This window comes from Gymnoscopelus braueri, assembly GCF_963280865.1.
Source record: "Gymnoscopelus braueri genome assembly, chromosome: 14".
NCBI lineage: Eukaryota > Metazoa > Chordata > Actinopteri > Myctophiformes > Myctophidae > Gymnoscopelus > Gymnoscopelus braueri.
The window spans coordinates 50,545,468-50,564,511 of record NC_137619.1 but is presented as its reverse complement, the minus strand read 5'-3'; the positions used below and the strand labels follow the sequence as shown (position 1 = coordinate 50,564,511).

Genomic DNA, 19,044 nt, shown 5'->3' with positions numbered 1-19,044 from the left:
CTCTACCTCGCATCCCTCCATCCCTCCATCCTTATATTCAAGGTTATTATTATAGTCTTTTTTCATGTCAGTTTTTATTTGTATTGAGTCTGGACGTGTTTATCCATTTCAGTTAGTTTGGATTAATCAGGGGGCAAGATTCATCAAGGTCAGAAAATTAGCAGAAATAGCCAAGAAGACCATAAGGACAACTTCTCAATGAATTTATTTAGTTTTAGCTAGTTTTGTTAAACACGCAATCAAGTTTTCAGTTACCTTTTTATTTATTTGTATAAAGCCTGTAGTCTTAGTTTTTATTTCTATTTCAGTTCAACTAAAAATGTTTTGTAGTTCTAGTTCATTGACTCTCGAAGTCAACATAGCATCACAATCATTTTAACCACTTTATCCATTTATACGTTGGTTATTCAAAAATAGCAGATCTTTTAAACACATCTTCTCTTCTGGGGGGTCCCTGGCACAAAACATTTTCAGATGGGGGGTCCGTGCAGCCAAATACATATCAATTTGGGGGGTCCTTGGCATGAAAACGTTAAACAACCACAGTTTTTAGTTAACACCCTGTTTCCCTCCTCTCTGTCCTGTCCCTCAGGAGCATGGCATCCCCACAGACATGGGGTACGCCGTGGCCCCCCACCACTCGGGGGTCTACCCGGTGCACAGCCAGCTGTACGAGGCCTGGAAGTCGGTGTGGGGCATCAAGGTGACCAGCACCGAGGAGTACCCCCACCTCCGGCCCGCTCGCTACCGCCGCGGCTTCATCCACAGCGGCATACAGGTACACGCCTGACACACATCATTACGTAATTAGTAGTAAGTATGATTGCATTAGAACGTTAGAATAATTTCCATTCATCGGTTTTAAAAACATCTGGATGAAATGAACGAAAATATTATATTTCCATCGTTAAAGGAATAGTTCACCCAAGAAATGACTTTATTTCTATAGTTTACTTACCCTGTCGCATGTAATTGACTCACAGATAAGTTGTGTTTGAAAAAACTTTCCTTAACGGTGAATGAAGAATACAAAAATGAAGAAAAAAACTTGATGAATGTAAATAATCAGAAACCGAATTTAACAACAGCAAAACAATATCAAAAGTGCCTTCATAAACTCCAAAACACAGCTCCTGTTGAGCGTCAACAAGAGCTGACTGTTTAGAGCTGTTTAGTGCCTTTCCAAAATATAACCATAGAAGAATAAAATAAACTTTTTAAACACTTCCGGGCTTGGGGTCAGTTCTAACCTCTATATGTTGTGTTGTAGGTGCTACCCAGGCAGACGTGTGGTCTGTTCACACATACCATCTTCTACAATGAATATCCAGGAGGATCCAAGGAGCTGGACAAGAGCATCCGAGGAGGAGAGCTGTTCCTCACCGTGCTGCTAAACCCTGTACGCACACGCACGCGCGCGCACACACACACACACACACACACACACGCACACGCACACTCTCGCATCTCCCTTTCTCCCTGACTGTCTATACAGAAAGAAGCAAGACTTTTACACAGCTACGTATAGCTATACGTAAATACACATTGTATCTGGGTAACTCAGTCATTAGAACACTTGCCTTTGGACCACAAGGTTCTGGGTTCGATCCGGGGCACCGACAATTCAAACGGTTGTGTACTATGTTTTTGGGCGTGGCTAGTCGTGCGGTAAGTACTGGGAGCTGATGGTAGGTGTGGCGCTCCACCTCAGCATTCAATCTCCCAAGGCTCTAGTGCAGGGTCCCGGACCCGCTGCGAGGCGTTGTGAGCTTGTAGATCGGCTATTTTTGGCAAAGAGTTATAGGCGTAGAGGGAGAAAAGAGCAGCAAAAGTTTATCTGAAACACAATTTTATTAATATAGAGGGGGTCCCTGCTTCATCCCTCTCTCAGCTAGGGGGTCCGTGGCCTGAAAACGTTGAAGACCACTGCTCTAGTGATTGATTGATTGATTGAATACTTTATTTAGAAAGACGTGGTAGCAGTACATGGAAGTACAATTCACAATACAAGGTCCTCTAAACTGGATCGCTCATAAAAGCACTTGGCTTATTTAAAATGAGATCCCCATGCACTCAAATCATGATGACATTTAAGAAGACATACAAATATACACTACTATGCTACTACTACTACTAATATGAACGTCATACAATCAGCTTACAGGTTACTGGTGAAATGAAAAACAAGAAATATGTACAATAGACAGTTTTAGGAGGAGGGGAGGGGGGGGGGGGTAGGTTAAGACTTTGACAGGGGCCAGTTTGGAATTGCAGCCTCCTGAAGGTGATTCTTTAGGGCAGTTTTGAAAGTGAGTAGGGTTTTACACTCCTTTACTCCTTTAGGTAGGGCATTCCACATTTTTGTTGTATAGCAGCACTACTCAACCCGCGGCCCGCGGCCCGCATGCGGCCCCATCACAGCGTCTCTGTGGCCCCTCATGGTCAAACCAAAAAAAAATGCACAGGATAAAAATATACATTTTCGTTCAAATATATGGGTTGCTTCATTTTTTTTCAAAAACAAACAGACAGACATATACAGGTGCGTCAATTGTTACAGGTATAATGCATAGTTTTCTATGCATTTCGGGTTTTTGGGGGGGTTTGACCCCCAAATTCTTTCGGCGTGCGGCTTTGCCGCGTGCCCAGGATAGGTGTCCCTTATTTCAATCTCTGGGAGTTGGCAACCCTAACCTTGCCATACCTTAGCTTTTGCTGAACTGATGCCACTGGACATACACACAAAATAAACAGGTACAGTGAAAAGAATATGATGTCAAAATGTACATTTTCTTATAACAATAACAATGTGTAGTGTGTTACAAAATCGAAAAATCCAAAATAGGACCGACATTTTTAGCTTGCGGCCCTTGGACTATTGGTATTTTGCTGAGTGGCCCCTTAGCCATCTCAACACATTGACTGCCAGAGTTTATTCATAATGTACTCACCCCTGTCCCAGCGATTTTCGTGTTTTTTGTTGTTATTTTGTAATTTTTCATTCAAATAGTTTGTCTGGCTGCGGTTTTAAACACACACCACAGATCGACCAGCAGAGAGCAGCAGATCGACCTCTCGATCACTCGCGCACTCGCTCGACCTCCCCCAAACAGGCTCAAACAGTCCAAACGTCATATCCGGATATGACGTATTCGCCGCTCGCCGATCGGGCTTCAGATCGTTGGTAATACACGACAACGATAACTGTTCGTCATCCAGACTAAAGAAAATAGAAGTGGAGCTCTCCGTTCGTTTTTTATACCGTGTGAAAAAACGTGTTTTTCCCTATTCTGGCCTAAAATGACACTTTCAAGCTTCTAGAGAACCGGAAACGGAATCTGCGTCATGAATCCGGAACCCGGTGAGTGTGAAGTAAACAGAAAGTGAAACTGATGATGAAAAATTCACAGAACAGCGCGATCACAGATTAAACAATGAAAAGACAAAAGAACGCATATATGCAATCTTTTGAATTTTGGCAATCAAGCGATGGATTTGAAAGAACGCATCAATGCGATCTTGGCAATCAATGTGTTAAGTTGAGTAGCCCTGTTGTATAGCATGAGAAATAGTTCATTCCCTTGTTTGTGCCAAATCTGGTTTGAACATGATCAGTGGAGCTGCCTCTAGTGCATTGAAACGGGCTCCAGCTGATACCGACAACAAGCCTCCCCCACCTAATTTGCTTAAAAAAAGGAACAAAAAAACCCAGGTTTGTTTATTGGGAAAACACTTGTGTTTCCCAATAAACAAACGTTGATTTTTGAGAAGAAAACTCCCACATGTCTTCACATGCAAAAAAAAGAAAATCAATGTTTGTTTGTTTTAAATTGTTTGTTGGGAAAGCGTTTCCCATTAAACAAATCTTGATTTTTTTTTTTGCATTTGAGTGCCATTTTTCTTGTTCCTTCCACCCTCTCTGTAAAGTAAAATCCTATTTGTTGCTGTGTACGTTTCTCTCTCTCTCTCATTCTTTACCAAAGCTAACGACATTACTATGACAACAAGTGGAAGTCAGAAGACAGCATTTGTGTAGTTTATTGACAAACACTAGTGAATCACTGAGTCTGAAGTGGATGTTGCCTGCGTTACACAGGACAGATTACACTGCTTTTCCATAGGATAGAATACACTAATTGAGGGGTCTTCAACGCTTTTCAGGCCAAGGACCCCCATCGCGACGCGTTGTGAGCTTGTAGATCTGCTATTTTCAAACATTTTAGCACTTTTACTTTTGGTACCTTAAGTACATTTTGATACCAATACTTTGGTACTTTTACGCAAGTCAATTTTGAATTCCAGACTTTTACTTGTAACAGAGTTGAGTACTTCTACATTGCAGTATTGATACTTTTACTTAAGTAAAACATTTGAGTACTTTTTCCACCACTGCTGAAGACCTGATAGATTGCACTACTTTTCAGCCAAAACAAAAGCTTTAGCACAGGATCATCGATCGTCTCCATCCCCCGTGTCCTAACGAGATCGTTACACACCATTACCTGGATTGATTGGCTCTGAGCAGAGAAAACATCCCTCCTCTCCACCCATCTGTTAGAGAGCTCTTCTTCTTTTTAACCAATTAAGACCGGGAACGCATCTGTGTGTCATTTTAAGATTTCTTTGGGCTATTCAAAAATAGCAGATCTACAAGCTCATAGCGCGGCACCGATGAGCTTGTAGATCTGCAATTTTTGGGGAAAAATCGTGAAAATGTTTGCAAATCTTTGAATATATATATATATACATTTTAACTCAAATCTTTGCTTCTGGGGGTCCCTGAACAACATATTTTGAGATGGGGGTCCGCGGCCTAATACATATAATTTCGGGGGTCCTTGGCATGAGAAAAGTTTGAGAACCACTGATATTACAGCAACATAAGTTTTTTCAAAAAACTATTAGGATTTAGAAGACACTTGTAGAATAACCCAGAAGTAAAGATTTGAGTTACAAATGTTTGCTTTAAAAAATATATATATATTCAAAGATTTGCAAAAAAAAATCTAAAATAGCAGATCTGCAAGCTCGTAGTGCTGCACTCGGTGCCGCGCTATGAGCTTGCACATCTGCTGTTTTTGAATAGTCAAAGAAATCAAAAAATGACACAGATGCGTTCCCGGTCTTAATGGGTTAAATACAGCCACGCTGATATATCGGCAATTATTTGTCTCTTTTTGACGACGTCGTTATCGGCAATTATGCTGCTGATGTGTCCCGATTGTTAAAGGAGTAGTTCGCCCCCAAAAATGACTTATTTTCTATCAATTATACACCCCATGAAGCATTGAATTCAGGGAGTTTTTTTTTGTTTTTGTCGCATTCCTTAGTCAATAATTTGATGACCGGCGGTCTCTATTGTACTTAAGTACAGCACTTGAGTAAATGTACTTAGTTACTTTTCACCACTGGTAATCAGTTCTCCATCGGAATTGGATAAAAAAAAAGAAAACGGGCTTCGGTCAGGCTCCATGTTTAACTGGTTTCTCCATCGTGGTCTCCACTGGTCAGAATGGTCTTTGAACTGGTTTCTCTCCATCGTGGTTCCTCCAGATCAGCATCTTCATGACCCACCTGTCCAACTACGGCAACGACCGGCTGGGTCTCTACACGTTCGAGTCCCTGGTGAAGTTCGTCCAGTGCTGGACCCACCTGAGGCTGCAGACGCTGCCCCCCGTCCAGCTGGCCGACAGATACTTCCAGATCTTCCCCGAGGAGAGAGACCCCCTGTGGCAGGTCAGACTACACTATATATATATATATATATATATATATATATATATATATATATATATATATATATATATATATATATATATATATATATATATAGATAGATAGATATCCTTGTTGTCAGGCAGAAACCTCTTATCTCCTTACTAACCCTTAAAGGGTTAGTTCAGATTTTGAGTATTTTCTGTAGGAAATACTTACCATTAATGTAGTGGTTGCAAAGGTATTAATTGATTGCCCGAGTCCCGTGGTCAGAGTTATGGTCCGGCTCTGATAAATATGAAGTAGTTCCGGTAGATTAGTAGATTTGGTGGGGGCCGCTCATTAAAAATAAATTAACTCTTTCACTGCCAATTAAATAAAAAAAATATTGCGAACTGTGCCAACTTTTTTCTTTCTTTTTTCAAAATAAAAAAAAAGTGCTTAGGAAGCGAGATACAGCCTTTTAAAGTTATAGGTTAAACATAGAGTGGATGGAGCTGCAAATCTTCAGATAATGATATCTTGGGTTCTGAAAACCTTTTTTTTTTTTTACTCTGGATTTCTCGTTCTGGCACTGAGGTTATAACCCTAAAACTCGGGATAACTCGGGGCTTGGCACTGAGAGAGTTAATAAAAAAGACTAGCGTCATTTGTATTGTTGACCTATTTCTACCATATAGAGCAGGTTTCGTTCAATTTCGACCCCTTTATCACATGGTACTACTCACCCACAAAATATATGACACAAAAAATAGTACCATGTGACAGAGGGGTCGAAATTGAACGAAACCTGCTCTATATGGTGGAAATAGGTCAACAATACAAATGACGCTAGTTTTTTAAATTAATTTATTTTTAATGAGCTGCCCCCACCAAATCTACTAATCTATCGGAACTACTTCATATTCATCAGAACAGGACCATAACTCTGACCACGGGACTCGGGTAATCAATTAATACCTTTGCAACCACTACATTAATGGTAAGTATTTCCTACAGAAAATACTATAAATCTGAACTAACCCTTTAAGACCGGGAAAGCATCATTTGTGTCATTTTTTTTATTTCTTTGGCTATTCAAAAATAGCAGATATACATAGATCTGCCTTTTTTGAAAAATCGTGAACATTTTTGCAAATCTTGGAATATATATCTTTTTTAAAGCAAACATTTGTAAAATATTTAGATCCAGGGACCCCCAGAGGCAAAGATTTGAGTTACAAATGTCCACTTAAAAAATAAAAATAAAATATCTGCACAAATCTTTCAGGATTTGTTTTAAAAATAGCTCATTTGCCGCGCTGTGAGCTTGTATATCTGCTATTTTTGAATAACCAAAGAAATCTTAAAATGACAGAGATGCGTTCCCGGTCTTAATGGGTTAATCGAAAATCAATGCCCTACTTCGTCATACTGCAGTGTCACACAACAGCATCAAAAGTAGCGGATCCACTTCGCGGCGCGCTTCGAGCTTGTAGATCTGCTACTTTTACTGTGGACATTTGCCAACAGTATGTTGTCAATGTAGAAAATGTGTCCATAAACAATGTGTCCATAAACAATGTGTCCATAAACAATGTGTCCATGAACTAAATGCCATGGTGTGTGGTTGTTTTCAGAACCCGTGTCACGACAAGCGACACAAAGACATCTGGTCCAAGGAGAAGACATGCGACAGGCTGCCCAAGTTCCTGGTTGTAGGACCCCAGAAAACAGGTGAGACCTGCTCTGTCTGTTACTGTCTGTCTGTCTGTCTGTCTGTCTGTCTGTCTGTCTGTCTGTCTGTCTGTCTGTCTGTCTGTCTGTCTGTCTGTCTGTCTGTCTGTCTGTCTGTCTGTCTGTCTGTCTGTCTGTCTGTCTGTCTGTCTGTCTGTCTTGTCTGTCTGTTAGTGTGTGTGTGTGTGTGTGTCACTGTCTCTCTCTCTCTGTCACCGTCTCTCCCTTTCTTTCTCTGACTGTCTGTCACTGTGTATCTCTCTCTCTCTCTCTGTACACACTCTCTCTCTCTCTCTCTCTCTCTCTCAGTACAGTGTAATAACAGTGTTATTACTGTATGTGCTCCATCCTAACAGGCACCACAGCGCTCCACTCTTTCCTCAGCCTCCACCCAGCCATCACCGCCTCCTTCCCCAGTCCCGTCACCTTCGAGGAGATCCAGTTCTTCAGCGGTCCAAACTACGACAACGGCATCGACTGGTACAAGACCTTGCCTTCTTTCATCACGCGTTTCCCATTCAGTCAGTCATTCAGTCAGTCATTCAGTCAGTCATTCATTCATTCATTCATTCAATCGGTCGGTCGGTCGGTCGGTCGGTCGGTCGGTCGGTCGGTCGGTCGGTCGGTCGGTCGGTCGGTCGGTCGGTCGGTCATTCATTCATTCATTCATAGCAGATATACAAGCTCATGAGCTTGTATATCTGCTATTTCTTTTTAAATCGTGAACATTTGCGCAAACCTTTTGAATATACAGTAGTATATTTTTAACGCGAACATTTGTAACTCAAATCTTTGCTTCTGGCGGTCCCTGGAACAAAATATTTTTAGATGGGGGTCCGCGGCCAAATCATTTTGGGGGTCCTTGACATGAAAAGGTTTGAGATCCACTGTCCTAGGTGATAAATATGCCATGCAGTTGTTCAACCCTGATTACTTTCACATCTACACCCACTAGAAACGTTGTTTTCAATATTCAGTACAGTACGTTCCATAGAGTTATATTGAAGTCTTTTCATTTTCTTTCTTTTATTTTACCTTTTTCCGCAGAAAAAGCGCTCTAGGCAGTGTTTCTTTCTTCATAAAAGGCTGAGTGTGTGAACATTCCTTAAGGGTAAAAAGCTTTTAGCAGCAGGGGGGAGTATACAGACCACGAAAGGGTCTTATAGAATATGCCTTAAACCTTCTACAGTGCACGTACAATACAGTATTTGCAAAGTACAACATGTTCAAAGGAGTTTTGTCCCAAAAACAGAAGGAGAATAAGACATTTTATTCTCTGTTGTGAACAAACAGGGATGGTACAGCTGTAATGCAGTGTGTTTTGGTCTTGGTTCAGGCTCTGACAGCCTCAGGGGAATAAACCTCTTTGAAGAGTTGAGAGTTTTGAGCATTGAGACCCTTTAAGTGTTTACCTGTCCACATGGACACTAACAGGTCACTTTTTTTTTTGTATCACATCACATTATGCTGCTGTAACACTGAATTCCCTTCGAGGATCAATAAAGTATATCTCAGCTCATGTCAAACCAGATTTAGCTTTGGGAGGCGAATGCTTCCCCGGGTCAGTCTGGACAACGGAGGAGACGAGGGGAGGCAGGCATTGGGATTTTTTGGGGGTCAATTTGGTAAATGTTCCAGATGAGTTCAAATAATATATAATATAACAAACAAAAAAACAGTTATGCAAACATGCAATCAAAAACAGAACAACAACAGACACTCTTGCCCTCATACTCTCCCAGCACAAATCGTGCCCTCTTTTCCTTACTCCCTCTGTCTCCTTAAACAACAGCATTATGTTTTCATTGATCATAAAATAAAATATAATATTAGAGATGTTTTTTTTATAAAAAAAATAAAAATAAAAAAAATGTTACATTGTGCTACACATGAATACACATCAATCATGTAGCAAAATACACAAAGAAAACAGAGGGATACATCAAATGAATTAAAGACATTATAATAATAAAAATATATTTAAAGAAATGGAAAAAAAAAACCACTCCAGTTCCTTTTTTAAATTATTTTTAAGTTAACTATTATGTAGGAGTGGTCAGCGTGCACTTATTGAATTCAAACTGTATCTTTTCTTACTACAAATAGTGCATAACATATTTCATAAGTGCAGTATGAGTTGGAACCTGCAGACATTGTATTATTGAACTCTCATGTGTGATGATGATGTTGTTGTCCTCCTGCAGGTACATGGACTTCTTCCCGTTCCCCTCCAACGTCAGCACAGACTTCATGTTCGAGAAGAGCGCCAACTACTTTGACACGGAGGTCGCTCCCAAGAGAGCCGCCGCCCTGCTGCCCAGAGCCAAGGTGCTGGCCGTGCTCATCAACCCCTCTGACCGGGCCTACTCCTGGTACCAGGTGAGATACAACTGACCCCTCCTCACATAGAGCCAAGGGTTCACAAACTTTTTAGGCCGTGAGACCCCCCCCCAAAATAATCATATTTGAACTGGGGACCCCCCCCACCCTGACAAGCACTTGGAATTTTAGGCATTACATTTAGTTTGACTAGGTTCCACATGATAAATATTGTGAAATTAGCTGATCTACAAGCTCACAACGCCTCGCGCTGCGAGGCGTTGTGAGCTTGTAGATCGGCTATTTTCACAATGTTTGCCGCTTTCTTACGTAATATTTGACAATTTGGCCAATTTGGTATTAAAAGGGTCTTAAAATTCATTAAATTGTTACATCAGAAATGTGTAGATACCCTGTATACACTTACACTGTATGTTGGTTTGTTTACTGTCGAGTGAGAAAGCAATGTTGCACATTAAGGAAATCATCTGGGGACCCCCCAAAACTATTTGGGGACCCCCAGTTTGGGAACCACTGACACAGAGCCTACTACAGAGGCCACGTTTCACCACACAGCTGGTGAAAACGATAAAACAGAAATAAGTTTTGATCAGGGAGTAGAGTATGACAAATTATGTGTGTCTGTGTGTAAAATATATATATATATATATATATATATATATATATATATATATATATATATATATACATATACATATACATATACATACATACATACAGTATACACACACACACTGCAAAATAGCAGTACAAAATGCACTGAGATTCTAGTGTCCCTAGGCATGTTGAAAGGAGCTTAGAATTGCCTGTATTTATATCCTCTTGGATAACCATAGCCAACGCCACTTGTAGCTAAGTGACAGTGAGTCATCCACACAGGAAGTGGGCCATGTCTGTGACTGTGTGTCACATTAGTGGGAACATCAAAGGATGCTGGGTTTAGGCCCGTCTCAGCAGGAAGCCGGGATGTGAGCGTTTCCTGTCCTCTGTGCTCGCATCGGGTTGATTTGAACATAATTATGTAGCTTTAACAAACACCATGAACGATAATGGAATCCCCCGTAGCTTTTATCATTCCACTTTCTGTGTCTCTATGTATTTATGTACGCATCTTTATGTGTTTGTACAACCAAATAGTGTTGATTTTGACAGCAAATTTTATTCAGTTTTAGTCATAGTCTTTTGAATCAAATTCCATTTAGTTTTAGCCATATTTTAGTCATCTGAAATGTTTTACCGTCGGTCTAGTTTTAGTCGACTACATATCATATATCAAGATTATAGTCGACTAAATCTACAGTTGATTTAGTCGACTAAAATGTATTTTGGCGGTGCCTTGATGCCGTCATAATGGCTGATTTTACACTTGGCTGCATGCTGAAAATAGCCGATCTACAAGCACACGAAGGCACACAACGCGTCGCGCTGCGACGCGTTGTGTGCCTTTCCCTAAAACACCCTGGACAACACTCTCCACACGTCCTAGACTCTTCTCCCTTCACTAAAACACCCTGGAAAACACTACAAACTTCCTAGAATCTTCTCCCTTCACTAAAACACCCTGGACAACACTCCACACATCCTAGACTCTTCTCCACTCTTCTCCACACTGCAGTGGCACTATAGAGTGTATGCTAAATGCCTAAACTGTAATTGGGTGTCTTATTTGTCTTTTTCATCTGTGTATTTGTTTATTTCTGTGTCTGTCCCGTCATTCCATCGTTCAGCACCAGAGGGCGCACCAGGACCAGGCAGCCCTCAACAACAGCTTCCACTCTGTCGTGACGGCGCCCCCTACAGGCCAGAGGGACATCCTGACCCTGCAGAGACGCTGCCTGAAACCTGGAGCCTACGCTACACACCTGGAGAGATGGCTACGACACTACACACCCAGCCAGGTAATATACAATACATTACACTACACAACACAACACACTGCATGCTGTTCAGAACTGCAGGCTTTTTTACTCTGCGGTTTTGTCAGCTAACACTGCTTTCTACTGGTGGTTTTTCATACTGTAAATGTATGTGTGGATAACATTGTTTGGTGAAATGGACGGAGCAGTAATGTGAAGTATTATGATTAGTTGTAATAATTAGTTGTAGTAATTATTAATAAAGCCAAAGATGCCAGACCACCAGTATGGCTCTTTAATAACTTAAACCCTTTTTACTTAGTTGTCGGAGGTCCCCCAGGAGTCTATACTTGTTCCCCTAATTTCCCCTACACCAAATAGATCCGATAATATAACAGATCTACAAGTGAGCTTTTAGATCTACTATTTTCATAGAATGTTCACCTATCATGAGTGTGTGTGTGTGTGTGTGTGTGTGTGTGTGTGTGTGTGTGTGTGTGTGTGTGTGTGTGTGTAGCTGCACATAGTGGATGGAGCTTTGCTGCGCTCCAACCCAGCTCTGGTGATGGAGGGAATCCAACGGTTCCTGGGAGTGACACCCATCTTTAACTACACCCAAACTCTGACGTGAGTAACACCACCTCCATCTTTAACTACACCCAGTAACACCACCTCCATCTTTAACTACACCCAAACTCTGACATGAGTAGCACCACCCATCTTTAACTACACCCAGTAACACCACCTCCATCTTTAACTACACCCAAACTCTGACGTGAGTAACACCACCCATCTTTAACTACACCCAGTAACACCACCCATATATAACTACACCCAAACTCTGACATGAGTAGCACCACCCATCTTTAACTACACCCAGTAACACCACCTCCATCTCTAACTTTATTCTTTTAGCCCAAATGTCTGACTGTACCTCGTGCTGTTTACATTTCTGTCTAATAAAGTATTCAATCAATCAATACAAATTTAAAAACCTATACCCAGTAACACCACCCATCTCACTCTCATTTGAGTAACACCAAAGATCCTAGATAATTCTTGACAACATGGACCATTCCACAGGAATGTGACACTCTTCTGCTGTCACCCCCAGGGACGGTTTAACCCCTGCACGCCAATTTTTTAGGCCCCCCCCTAAAAATTTTTTTTTTGTGTGTATGATCCTCAAAGGACCCACCTTGAGGGATCCCCAGCAGGGACCTCCAGCCTGGGGGGGGCCTTGAAGGGCCCCAGGAGCCCTTGTCAGAGCCTCAAACCCAGCGAGAATCACTTCTGTAAATACAGAGGAGGGGCCCAAACATTTGAGATTTGATTAACCTACACATTTTATTCTAGTAAATTGGTGATGGCAGCGCGGCCCAGTTCCCGAAGGGCCCCTGGGCAACGGCCACGGCGGCCCAATGGCTAATACAGCCCTGGTCACCCCACGTGAACGTCTCACCCCTTGAGCTTCCTATGATCTGTGGATCTAGTGAGAGTGTGTTGCTGACACAGACACGTCTATGCTAATTGATAATAATGAAATTAGATTGCTACACACAAACGTCTGTGTGTAAGCAGTGTGTTTTCACTTCTCTCATATAAAAATGCACGTTGTACATCCATGTGTGACGGGTGTGTTTGTGTGTTCCAGGTATGATGAAAGTAAAGGTTTCTGGTGTCAGAGGGTGGAAGGAGGAAGACCCAAATGTCTGGGGAAAAGCAAGGGCAGAAAGTACCCCGAGATGACCCCTGAGGTAGGCCTGGATCTGGGCTATGTTGAGCGGTTGCTCCATTGATTCATGAGTAGTATTGTTGACATGGCTACGGGCATGGTCTGTTAACACATTGAGTGCCAAAACCGTACCCGTACGGTTTTGCAAATACACCCATGGAGTGCCAACTTTCCTAAAAAACGTATAAATACGTGAGTTTTATCTTTTTGTTTTATTCGTTTATTTCCATGCGGGAGGGGCTAGAGCAGCTCTGGGATCACCCTAGGCGATTCTGAGAAGGATAGGCCAGATGCATCACCGTGTCAAAAACATGGCTCCCCATCCGCTTCCGGTCTATTTCCTTCTCTAAAACGCCTATAACTCAGAAACTTTTTTCTATGGGGAAAACAACTCATTTTGCATCCGCGATCGCTCCGCCATTGTTACTCGCGTGAGAGATGTTATCGTTCCAGCCGTTAGCCAGCACCATCGGGTAAAATGGAGGCATGCTTTTTTTTTCATGGATTGCTCGTCATGGAGTCTACAGCTTTAAACAGCACAATTGAGGTTAACGGTGAGATTCCCGGCACCGAACGTATTCTGTTATTATAAACTTCTGGCACCCAATGTGTTAAAAAGACTGATCGATTGATTCATAAGTAGCATCTATCCAATCAATTAATGGGTAGTGTTGATTGATTCATGGGGAGCTCATAGCTAGTATTTATTTATTTATTAGTCTAAGTTAGAGGAATGTTTATTTTTTTTCAATAAGGATCAATCCTGCAATTTCTGTTATCTATCTATACATTTGGAAAATGTCACCACACTGATTTCATTGTTTCGGGATAAACACAACAACAACATATCACATGTCACCACAACACTAGCCACAACTTGCGCCATGAATTTACGGGTGGCGTAGGCTACTTTTCATTGCTCACATACACAACACATTTGCCTCCTCGGAGCATAATTAATTCAACTCACCACATTACCGACACACCGGACTGGGAAACACTTTAGCACCGTTTACCGTGAGCACACCCGAGCGCCGGCGGCCACACCCGAGGCAAAACGAAGCGGCGGCCATTTAAATCTCTGCATCTGCACAACAACAGACGCGAGCCCTTCGCTTCAACCCCCGCTCTTCCTTTCGGTTAGGTAATGTCTCTATCCCACCACACTCACGCTAATATGTCCATCATTTTCGTGCCATGCACATCCCAAACAATACATTATTACCCGCGCCAGCGTCTCAACGCAGCCTCTAACACTACCGGCTCGCCACTCAGTCAGGATTGCCAGGTGGAGCTGGAGAAAAAGCGCCAGAAACAAGCAAGCAGGTTCATGAAAAAACAAAAGCCAGAGGGAGCAAGACGGTGGTTCTATATAAATAATATACTTATCAATATGGGGTCCGAAGGGGTCCGCGATGTTTCGCGCGGCTCCTAAGACTACCAGGGGGTCCGCGGACCCCCAGGGGGTCCCCCATGTATTTTTATTAATATTATTATTATTATTATTATTTTATTTTTTACCCCACGATTTTGTAACCCCAAAATAAGCGAGCCCTCACTAGAGCCCCGTGCACGGCTAGGGGGCAGGGCGCCCGGACCTCTAGTTAATCACAATCGCATATATAATCAATTGTCCGTCTTTTGTTGTCTGTCTGTCCTTCTGTATGTCTGTCTGTGTGTCTGTCTATCTGTATTTCTATCTGTCTTGCACGTCTAGACGCGTGCCTTCCTGGCGGAGCATTACCGCGAGCACAACATGGAGCTGCTACGCCTGCTGAACCGCCTGGGTCAGCCGCTGCCCTCCTGGCTCCGCGAGGAACTGCAGAGCACCAGCTGGAGCTGAGGACCGCAGCCCGGACCCTCCGAGATACCCCCAATACCCCGGGTACCAGAACACGGACAGAACCCCAATACCCCGGGTACAAGAACACAAGACAGAACACAAGATAAACCCCCCGGGCCAGAACATGGACCCTAGCGCTCCAGACCCACGCTACGCCGGGCTGGAACGTGACTCTAGGGGGTCAGGAATAATGAACAAGGACCCACAACGTACCCGGGAACAAAAACGGGTTCAGCGCTGGGCCGGTTGTCATCGAGGGGGGCTTGAACCATGGTCTTCAAAATGCATCAGGCAGGCGGGGCGGTTCTGGTGGTTTAAAAAGGGAGAATCTTCAGACCTTCAGATTTTCTGCAAAATGGAGATGGTGTCAGAAGTGGGATCTGAAAGAGTTCCTCCTTTCACCCATAAAAAAGTGCCCTTCCTACAGAGGGAGTGGGGGTGCTTCCCTTTTCTCTAGGGCACCGCTTCTCAACCGGGTCCGGGGACCACCAAGGGTCCACATGGAACCCTTACGGGTCTGTTACTCTGAGAGTGTACATGGTTCACAGTCTCCATTTGTACACTCTCAGAGTTAAACAAACGCAGCGTAGATCGGGGGGTCCTGGAGATTGAGAATGGTATCAAATGGGGGTCCGTGGCCTAATGCATATCAAACTTGGAGGTCCTTGAAATTAAAAAGGTTGAGAATCACTGAACTATGACAATGACCTTTGACCTCTCCTCGGATCTCCACCGTAGCAAACCTCACGGGAAGTAGGCCTTGCAGGCGACGAAGACAAGTCACCTGGTTGGATGAGATGAATAGATAGCTCCGCCTACTCCTTCCCGAAACACACACACACACACACACACACACGCATTAATGTGTTCATCCCGGAGCAAGCGGATTTATCTCAAACACTCTCTCTCTCTGTCTCCGCCCTGGTGGCACGGCGGACAAACTGCAGGGTGTGGAACATAGTGGAGAAACAGAGAGGGGAGGGGAATGGATCGCCTGCTCCAATGAGATCTCATCTCAGTCTTGTTTTTTTAGCAAACAGGATCTGACCTACACAGGATATCCTGTGGATCTCTGGAGTGTATGAATGAAAAACGAAACAAAAACAAAAAAACTGGAGGAATGGGCGCACGCAAACACACACACACACACACACACACACACACACACACACACACACACACACACACATCGTCTCTCCAGAAGAATGATTGTAAAACATTGTACATTTAAAAATAAAAACGTTGGTTGTATATTTTGGGTGGGAAGTGAAGCATAATAGACAGCAGACTCAACCAGACGGTAAACTGATGTGTTTTTCTGAATCGGAAGTGACCGAAAATAGCCGATCTACAAGTGTCGTGAGCTTTGTAGATCTACTATTTTCGGGCACACGAGTCCGCAGTGCGACGAAGCTTAAATCGGGCTTCAGGCAACTAGAGGTAGGATGTCTTAACCCTAGACCACGATCCCTCCTCCATTTCACCTCTGCCTGTCTACCTCTCTGTCTGTCTGTCTCTCTGTCTCTCTCTCTCTGTCTCTCTCTCTCCCTTTTATAGGTACACAGTCCCATTTATTATTAACCACTTAAACCCCATACGTTGTCGAGTGCCTCGGCTCGATACTAGTGTATTTTCTCTTTTCGCTCTACATGAAATATCGTCGCTGAAAATAGCCGATCTACAAGCTTACAACACGTTGTAAGCTTGTAGATCGGCTATTTTCCGCGAACGTCTCCCCCTGGATGCTGGGGTTTTTAAGTGGTTCTACACTACGTTTGCAGATGTGTTCTTGTCCGGTGTGAGTTGGATGTTCGTTCAGCGGCCCACAGCGTCGCTATCAGCCATCATGCCGTTTTAATTCGTAGTTTTTTTCTTTTTTAATGTTGTGAAAATTAAACGTAAGACGTGACATTGCTGAGTATTCGTGTGGGCTGCATCTAAAGGAACACTACGCAGTTTCCCCCCCCGACATACAGTGTATATGGGTCTTCGTTATACAACTAGTGATGTCTGTCTGTATGTGTGTGTGTGTGTGTGCGCTGTGAGGCTCTGTGTGTGCGCTGTGAGACTGTGTGTGCTGTGAGACTGTTTGTGCGCTGTGAGGCTGTGTGTGTGCGTATGTGTGTTTGTGTGTGCGTGTGTGTGTCCGGGGCTAATCTCACAAACCACAGGACCCAATTAGCACACCACCAGTAAGGATCCCCTCCACATATCTTTTTTCTTTTTAGATTTTATATTGGAAGTTGAATGGTGGTCGGATTAGGCTGAAACTTTGGCCATATATGGAGATAACTGGTGTCATAGATGAGTGACATCATAGGCTGAAGTCACATGAAGCCCGAGATCCACGTGTGACGGAAGCCACGCCCTGTTAACAGACGCCCGATTCAGTACGATCGATCGTAAAAATTGATAGATTTTTTTCATTGATAGATTTTTTTCATTGATAGATTTTTTTCATTGATAGATTTTTTTCATTGATTGATTTTTTTTAATTGATTGGCTGCCGTGTTGAGTGGTCCGATGGGTGGGCCGCGAAACGTCTTCAGGGTTTTCAAGCGGGACCTGATCCAGAAAAGGTTGACATAGACGATAAACAGATTCCGATTCCGATTAAAATCAGCGAAGTGTCCCTTTAACCACTTAAACCCCAGAATCCGTATTGTGGGGAAAGCTTTCGCTGAAAACAGCAGATTGACTAGCTTATCGATCGGCCATTTTCAATGAAAGCTTTCCCCACAATGACAGAAAACAGAAAAGACACTAGGGTATAGCCCTGAGGGACTCCGCTCAACCATATGGGGTTTAAGCAAGCCCCCAGAACCCAGTGGTTTCATTGAAGCCAAATGGACATGCTGGCCATTCATGGTACTGCAGCTTAGTACCTCAACATGAATGAGCGAAAACGGTTTCGACCAATGGGCTCGACTCACGAGCATGCGCACGAGCTTGCGCACGGGGCTGCGCGCTTCTGTTACGCAAAACGCGTCACAGAAGTGACGCACTGGGGCCCAAAATAGGCCGCGCCCACCAAATTTCCAACCCGGAAGAAGGGGTGATTCAGGCCCATGCGCTGGGTGAGCAACTCAATGCAAGTGGATGGGAGGAGATTTCGGGTGCCCTCTCTATTATTTTTAACCCTATGGGTTTAAGTGGTTAACTCTGCCTCAGTGTGCATCCGAATTAAATGAACTTATCCAGTCAAAAACACTTGAAACGTGTAGAAATGAACTCTCCCTTAGTTTCACTAAAGGATACTTTGTTGCGCGTCGGGGGGGAAATAGCTGATCTACAAGCTCCCAAAGCGTCGCGGGGCGGCGCTTTGGGAGCTTGTAGATCGGCTATTTTAGCGATGCTGGTACGCTAACAAAGTATAAATTCTGCCTTTAGACGTGCATGTAGCGATGAAGAGGAAAGAGATGAGAATGTCAGAGAGTTGAGTGTCTTAACCAGAAGCTGTCTTGTTTTGTTTCCTGTTTATTTTGTATAAAAAAATGTCCAACGCTGTATCATCTCTAATAAACACATAGAGAGGTTGGAAATGAATGCGTCTTTGTTTATTTATTCGGCGTGGCTCTGCTAATTATGGAAGTCCATTGGTCCAGATACTAAATACCGTAATGGAATGAGTAAATGTATTATTTTATTTTGTTGTGGCTTTTATTTATTTCATTGTGTTATTTAATGTATGGACTTCCATACGGAAACAGGCTAGCCGTGTGTGTGTGTGTGTGTGTGTGTGTGTGTGTGTGTGTGTGTGTGTGTGTGTGTGTGTGTGTGTGTGTGTGTGTGTGTGTGTGTGTGTGTGTGTGTGTGTGTGTGTGTGTGTGTGTGTGTGT

The 19,044-nt window shown here is 43.1% G+C and overlaps 1 protein-coding gene across 1 annotated transcript in view; it reads left to right on the top strand.

Annotated features, from left to right (window-relative positions):
* Window positions 1-18,741, top strand: part of LOC308101100 (bifunctional heparan sulfate N-deacetylase/N-sulfotransferase 2-like) — a 55,522-nt gene extending 36,781 nt beyond the window's left edge. The window contains exons 5-14 of the mRNA XM_080450435.1: window positions 593-778; window positions 1,271-1,399; window positions 5,554-5,736; window positions 7,335-7,431; window positions 7,788-7,911; window positions 9,636-9,810; window positions 11,499-11,669; window positions 12,145-12,254; window positions 13,282-13,384; window positions 15,080-18,741. Coding sequence (XP_080306561.1) covers window positions 593-778; window positions 1,271-1,399; window positions 5,554-5,736; window positions 7,335-7,431; window positions 7,788-7,911; window positions 9,636-9,810; window positions 11,499-11,669; window positions 12,145-12,254; window positions 13,282-13,384; window positions 15,080-15,205 — 1,404 coding nt within the window. The 3' untranslated portion in view covers window positions 15,206-18,741. The remainder of the gene's footprint in view (window positions 1-592; window positions 779-1,270; window positions 1,400-5,553; window positions 5,737-7,334; window positions 7,432-7,787; window positions 7,912-9,635; window positions 9,811-11,498; window positions 11,670-12,144; window positions 12,255-13,281; window positions 13,385-15,079) is intronic.
* The last annotated feature ends 303 nt before the right edge of the window (window positions 18,742-19,044 follow it).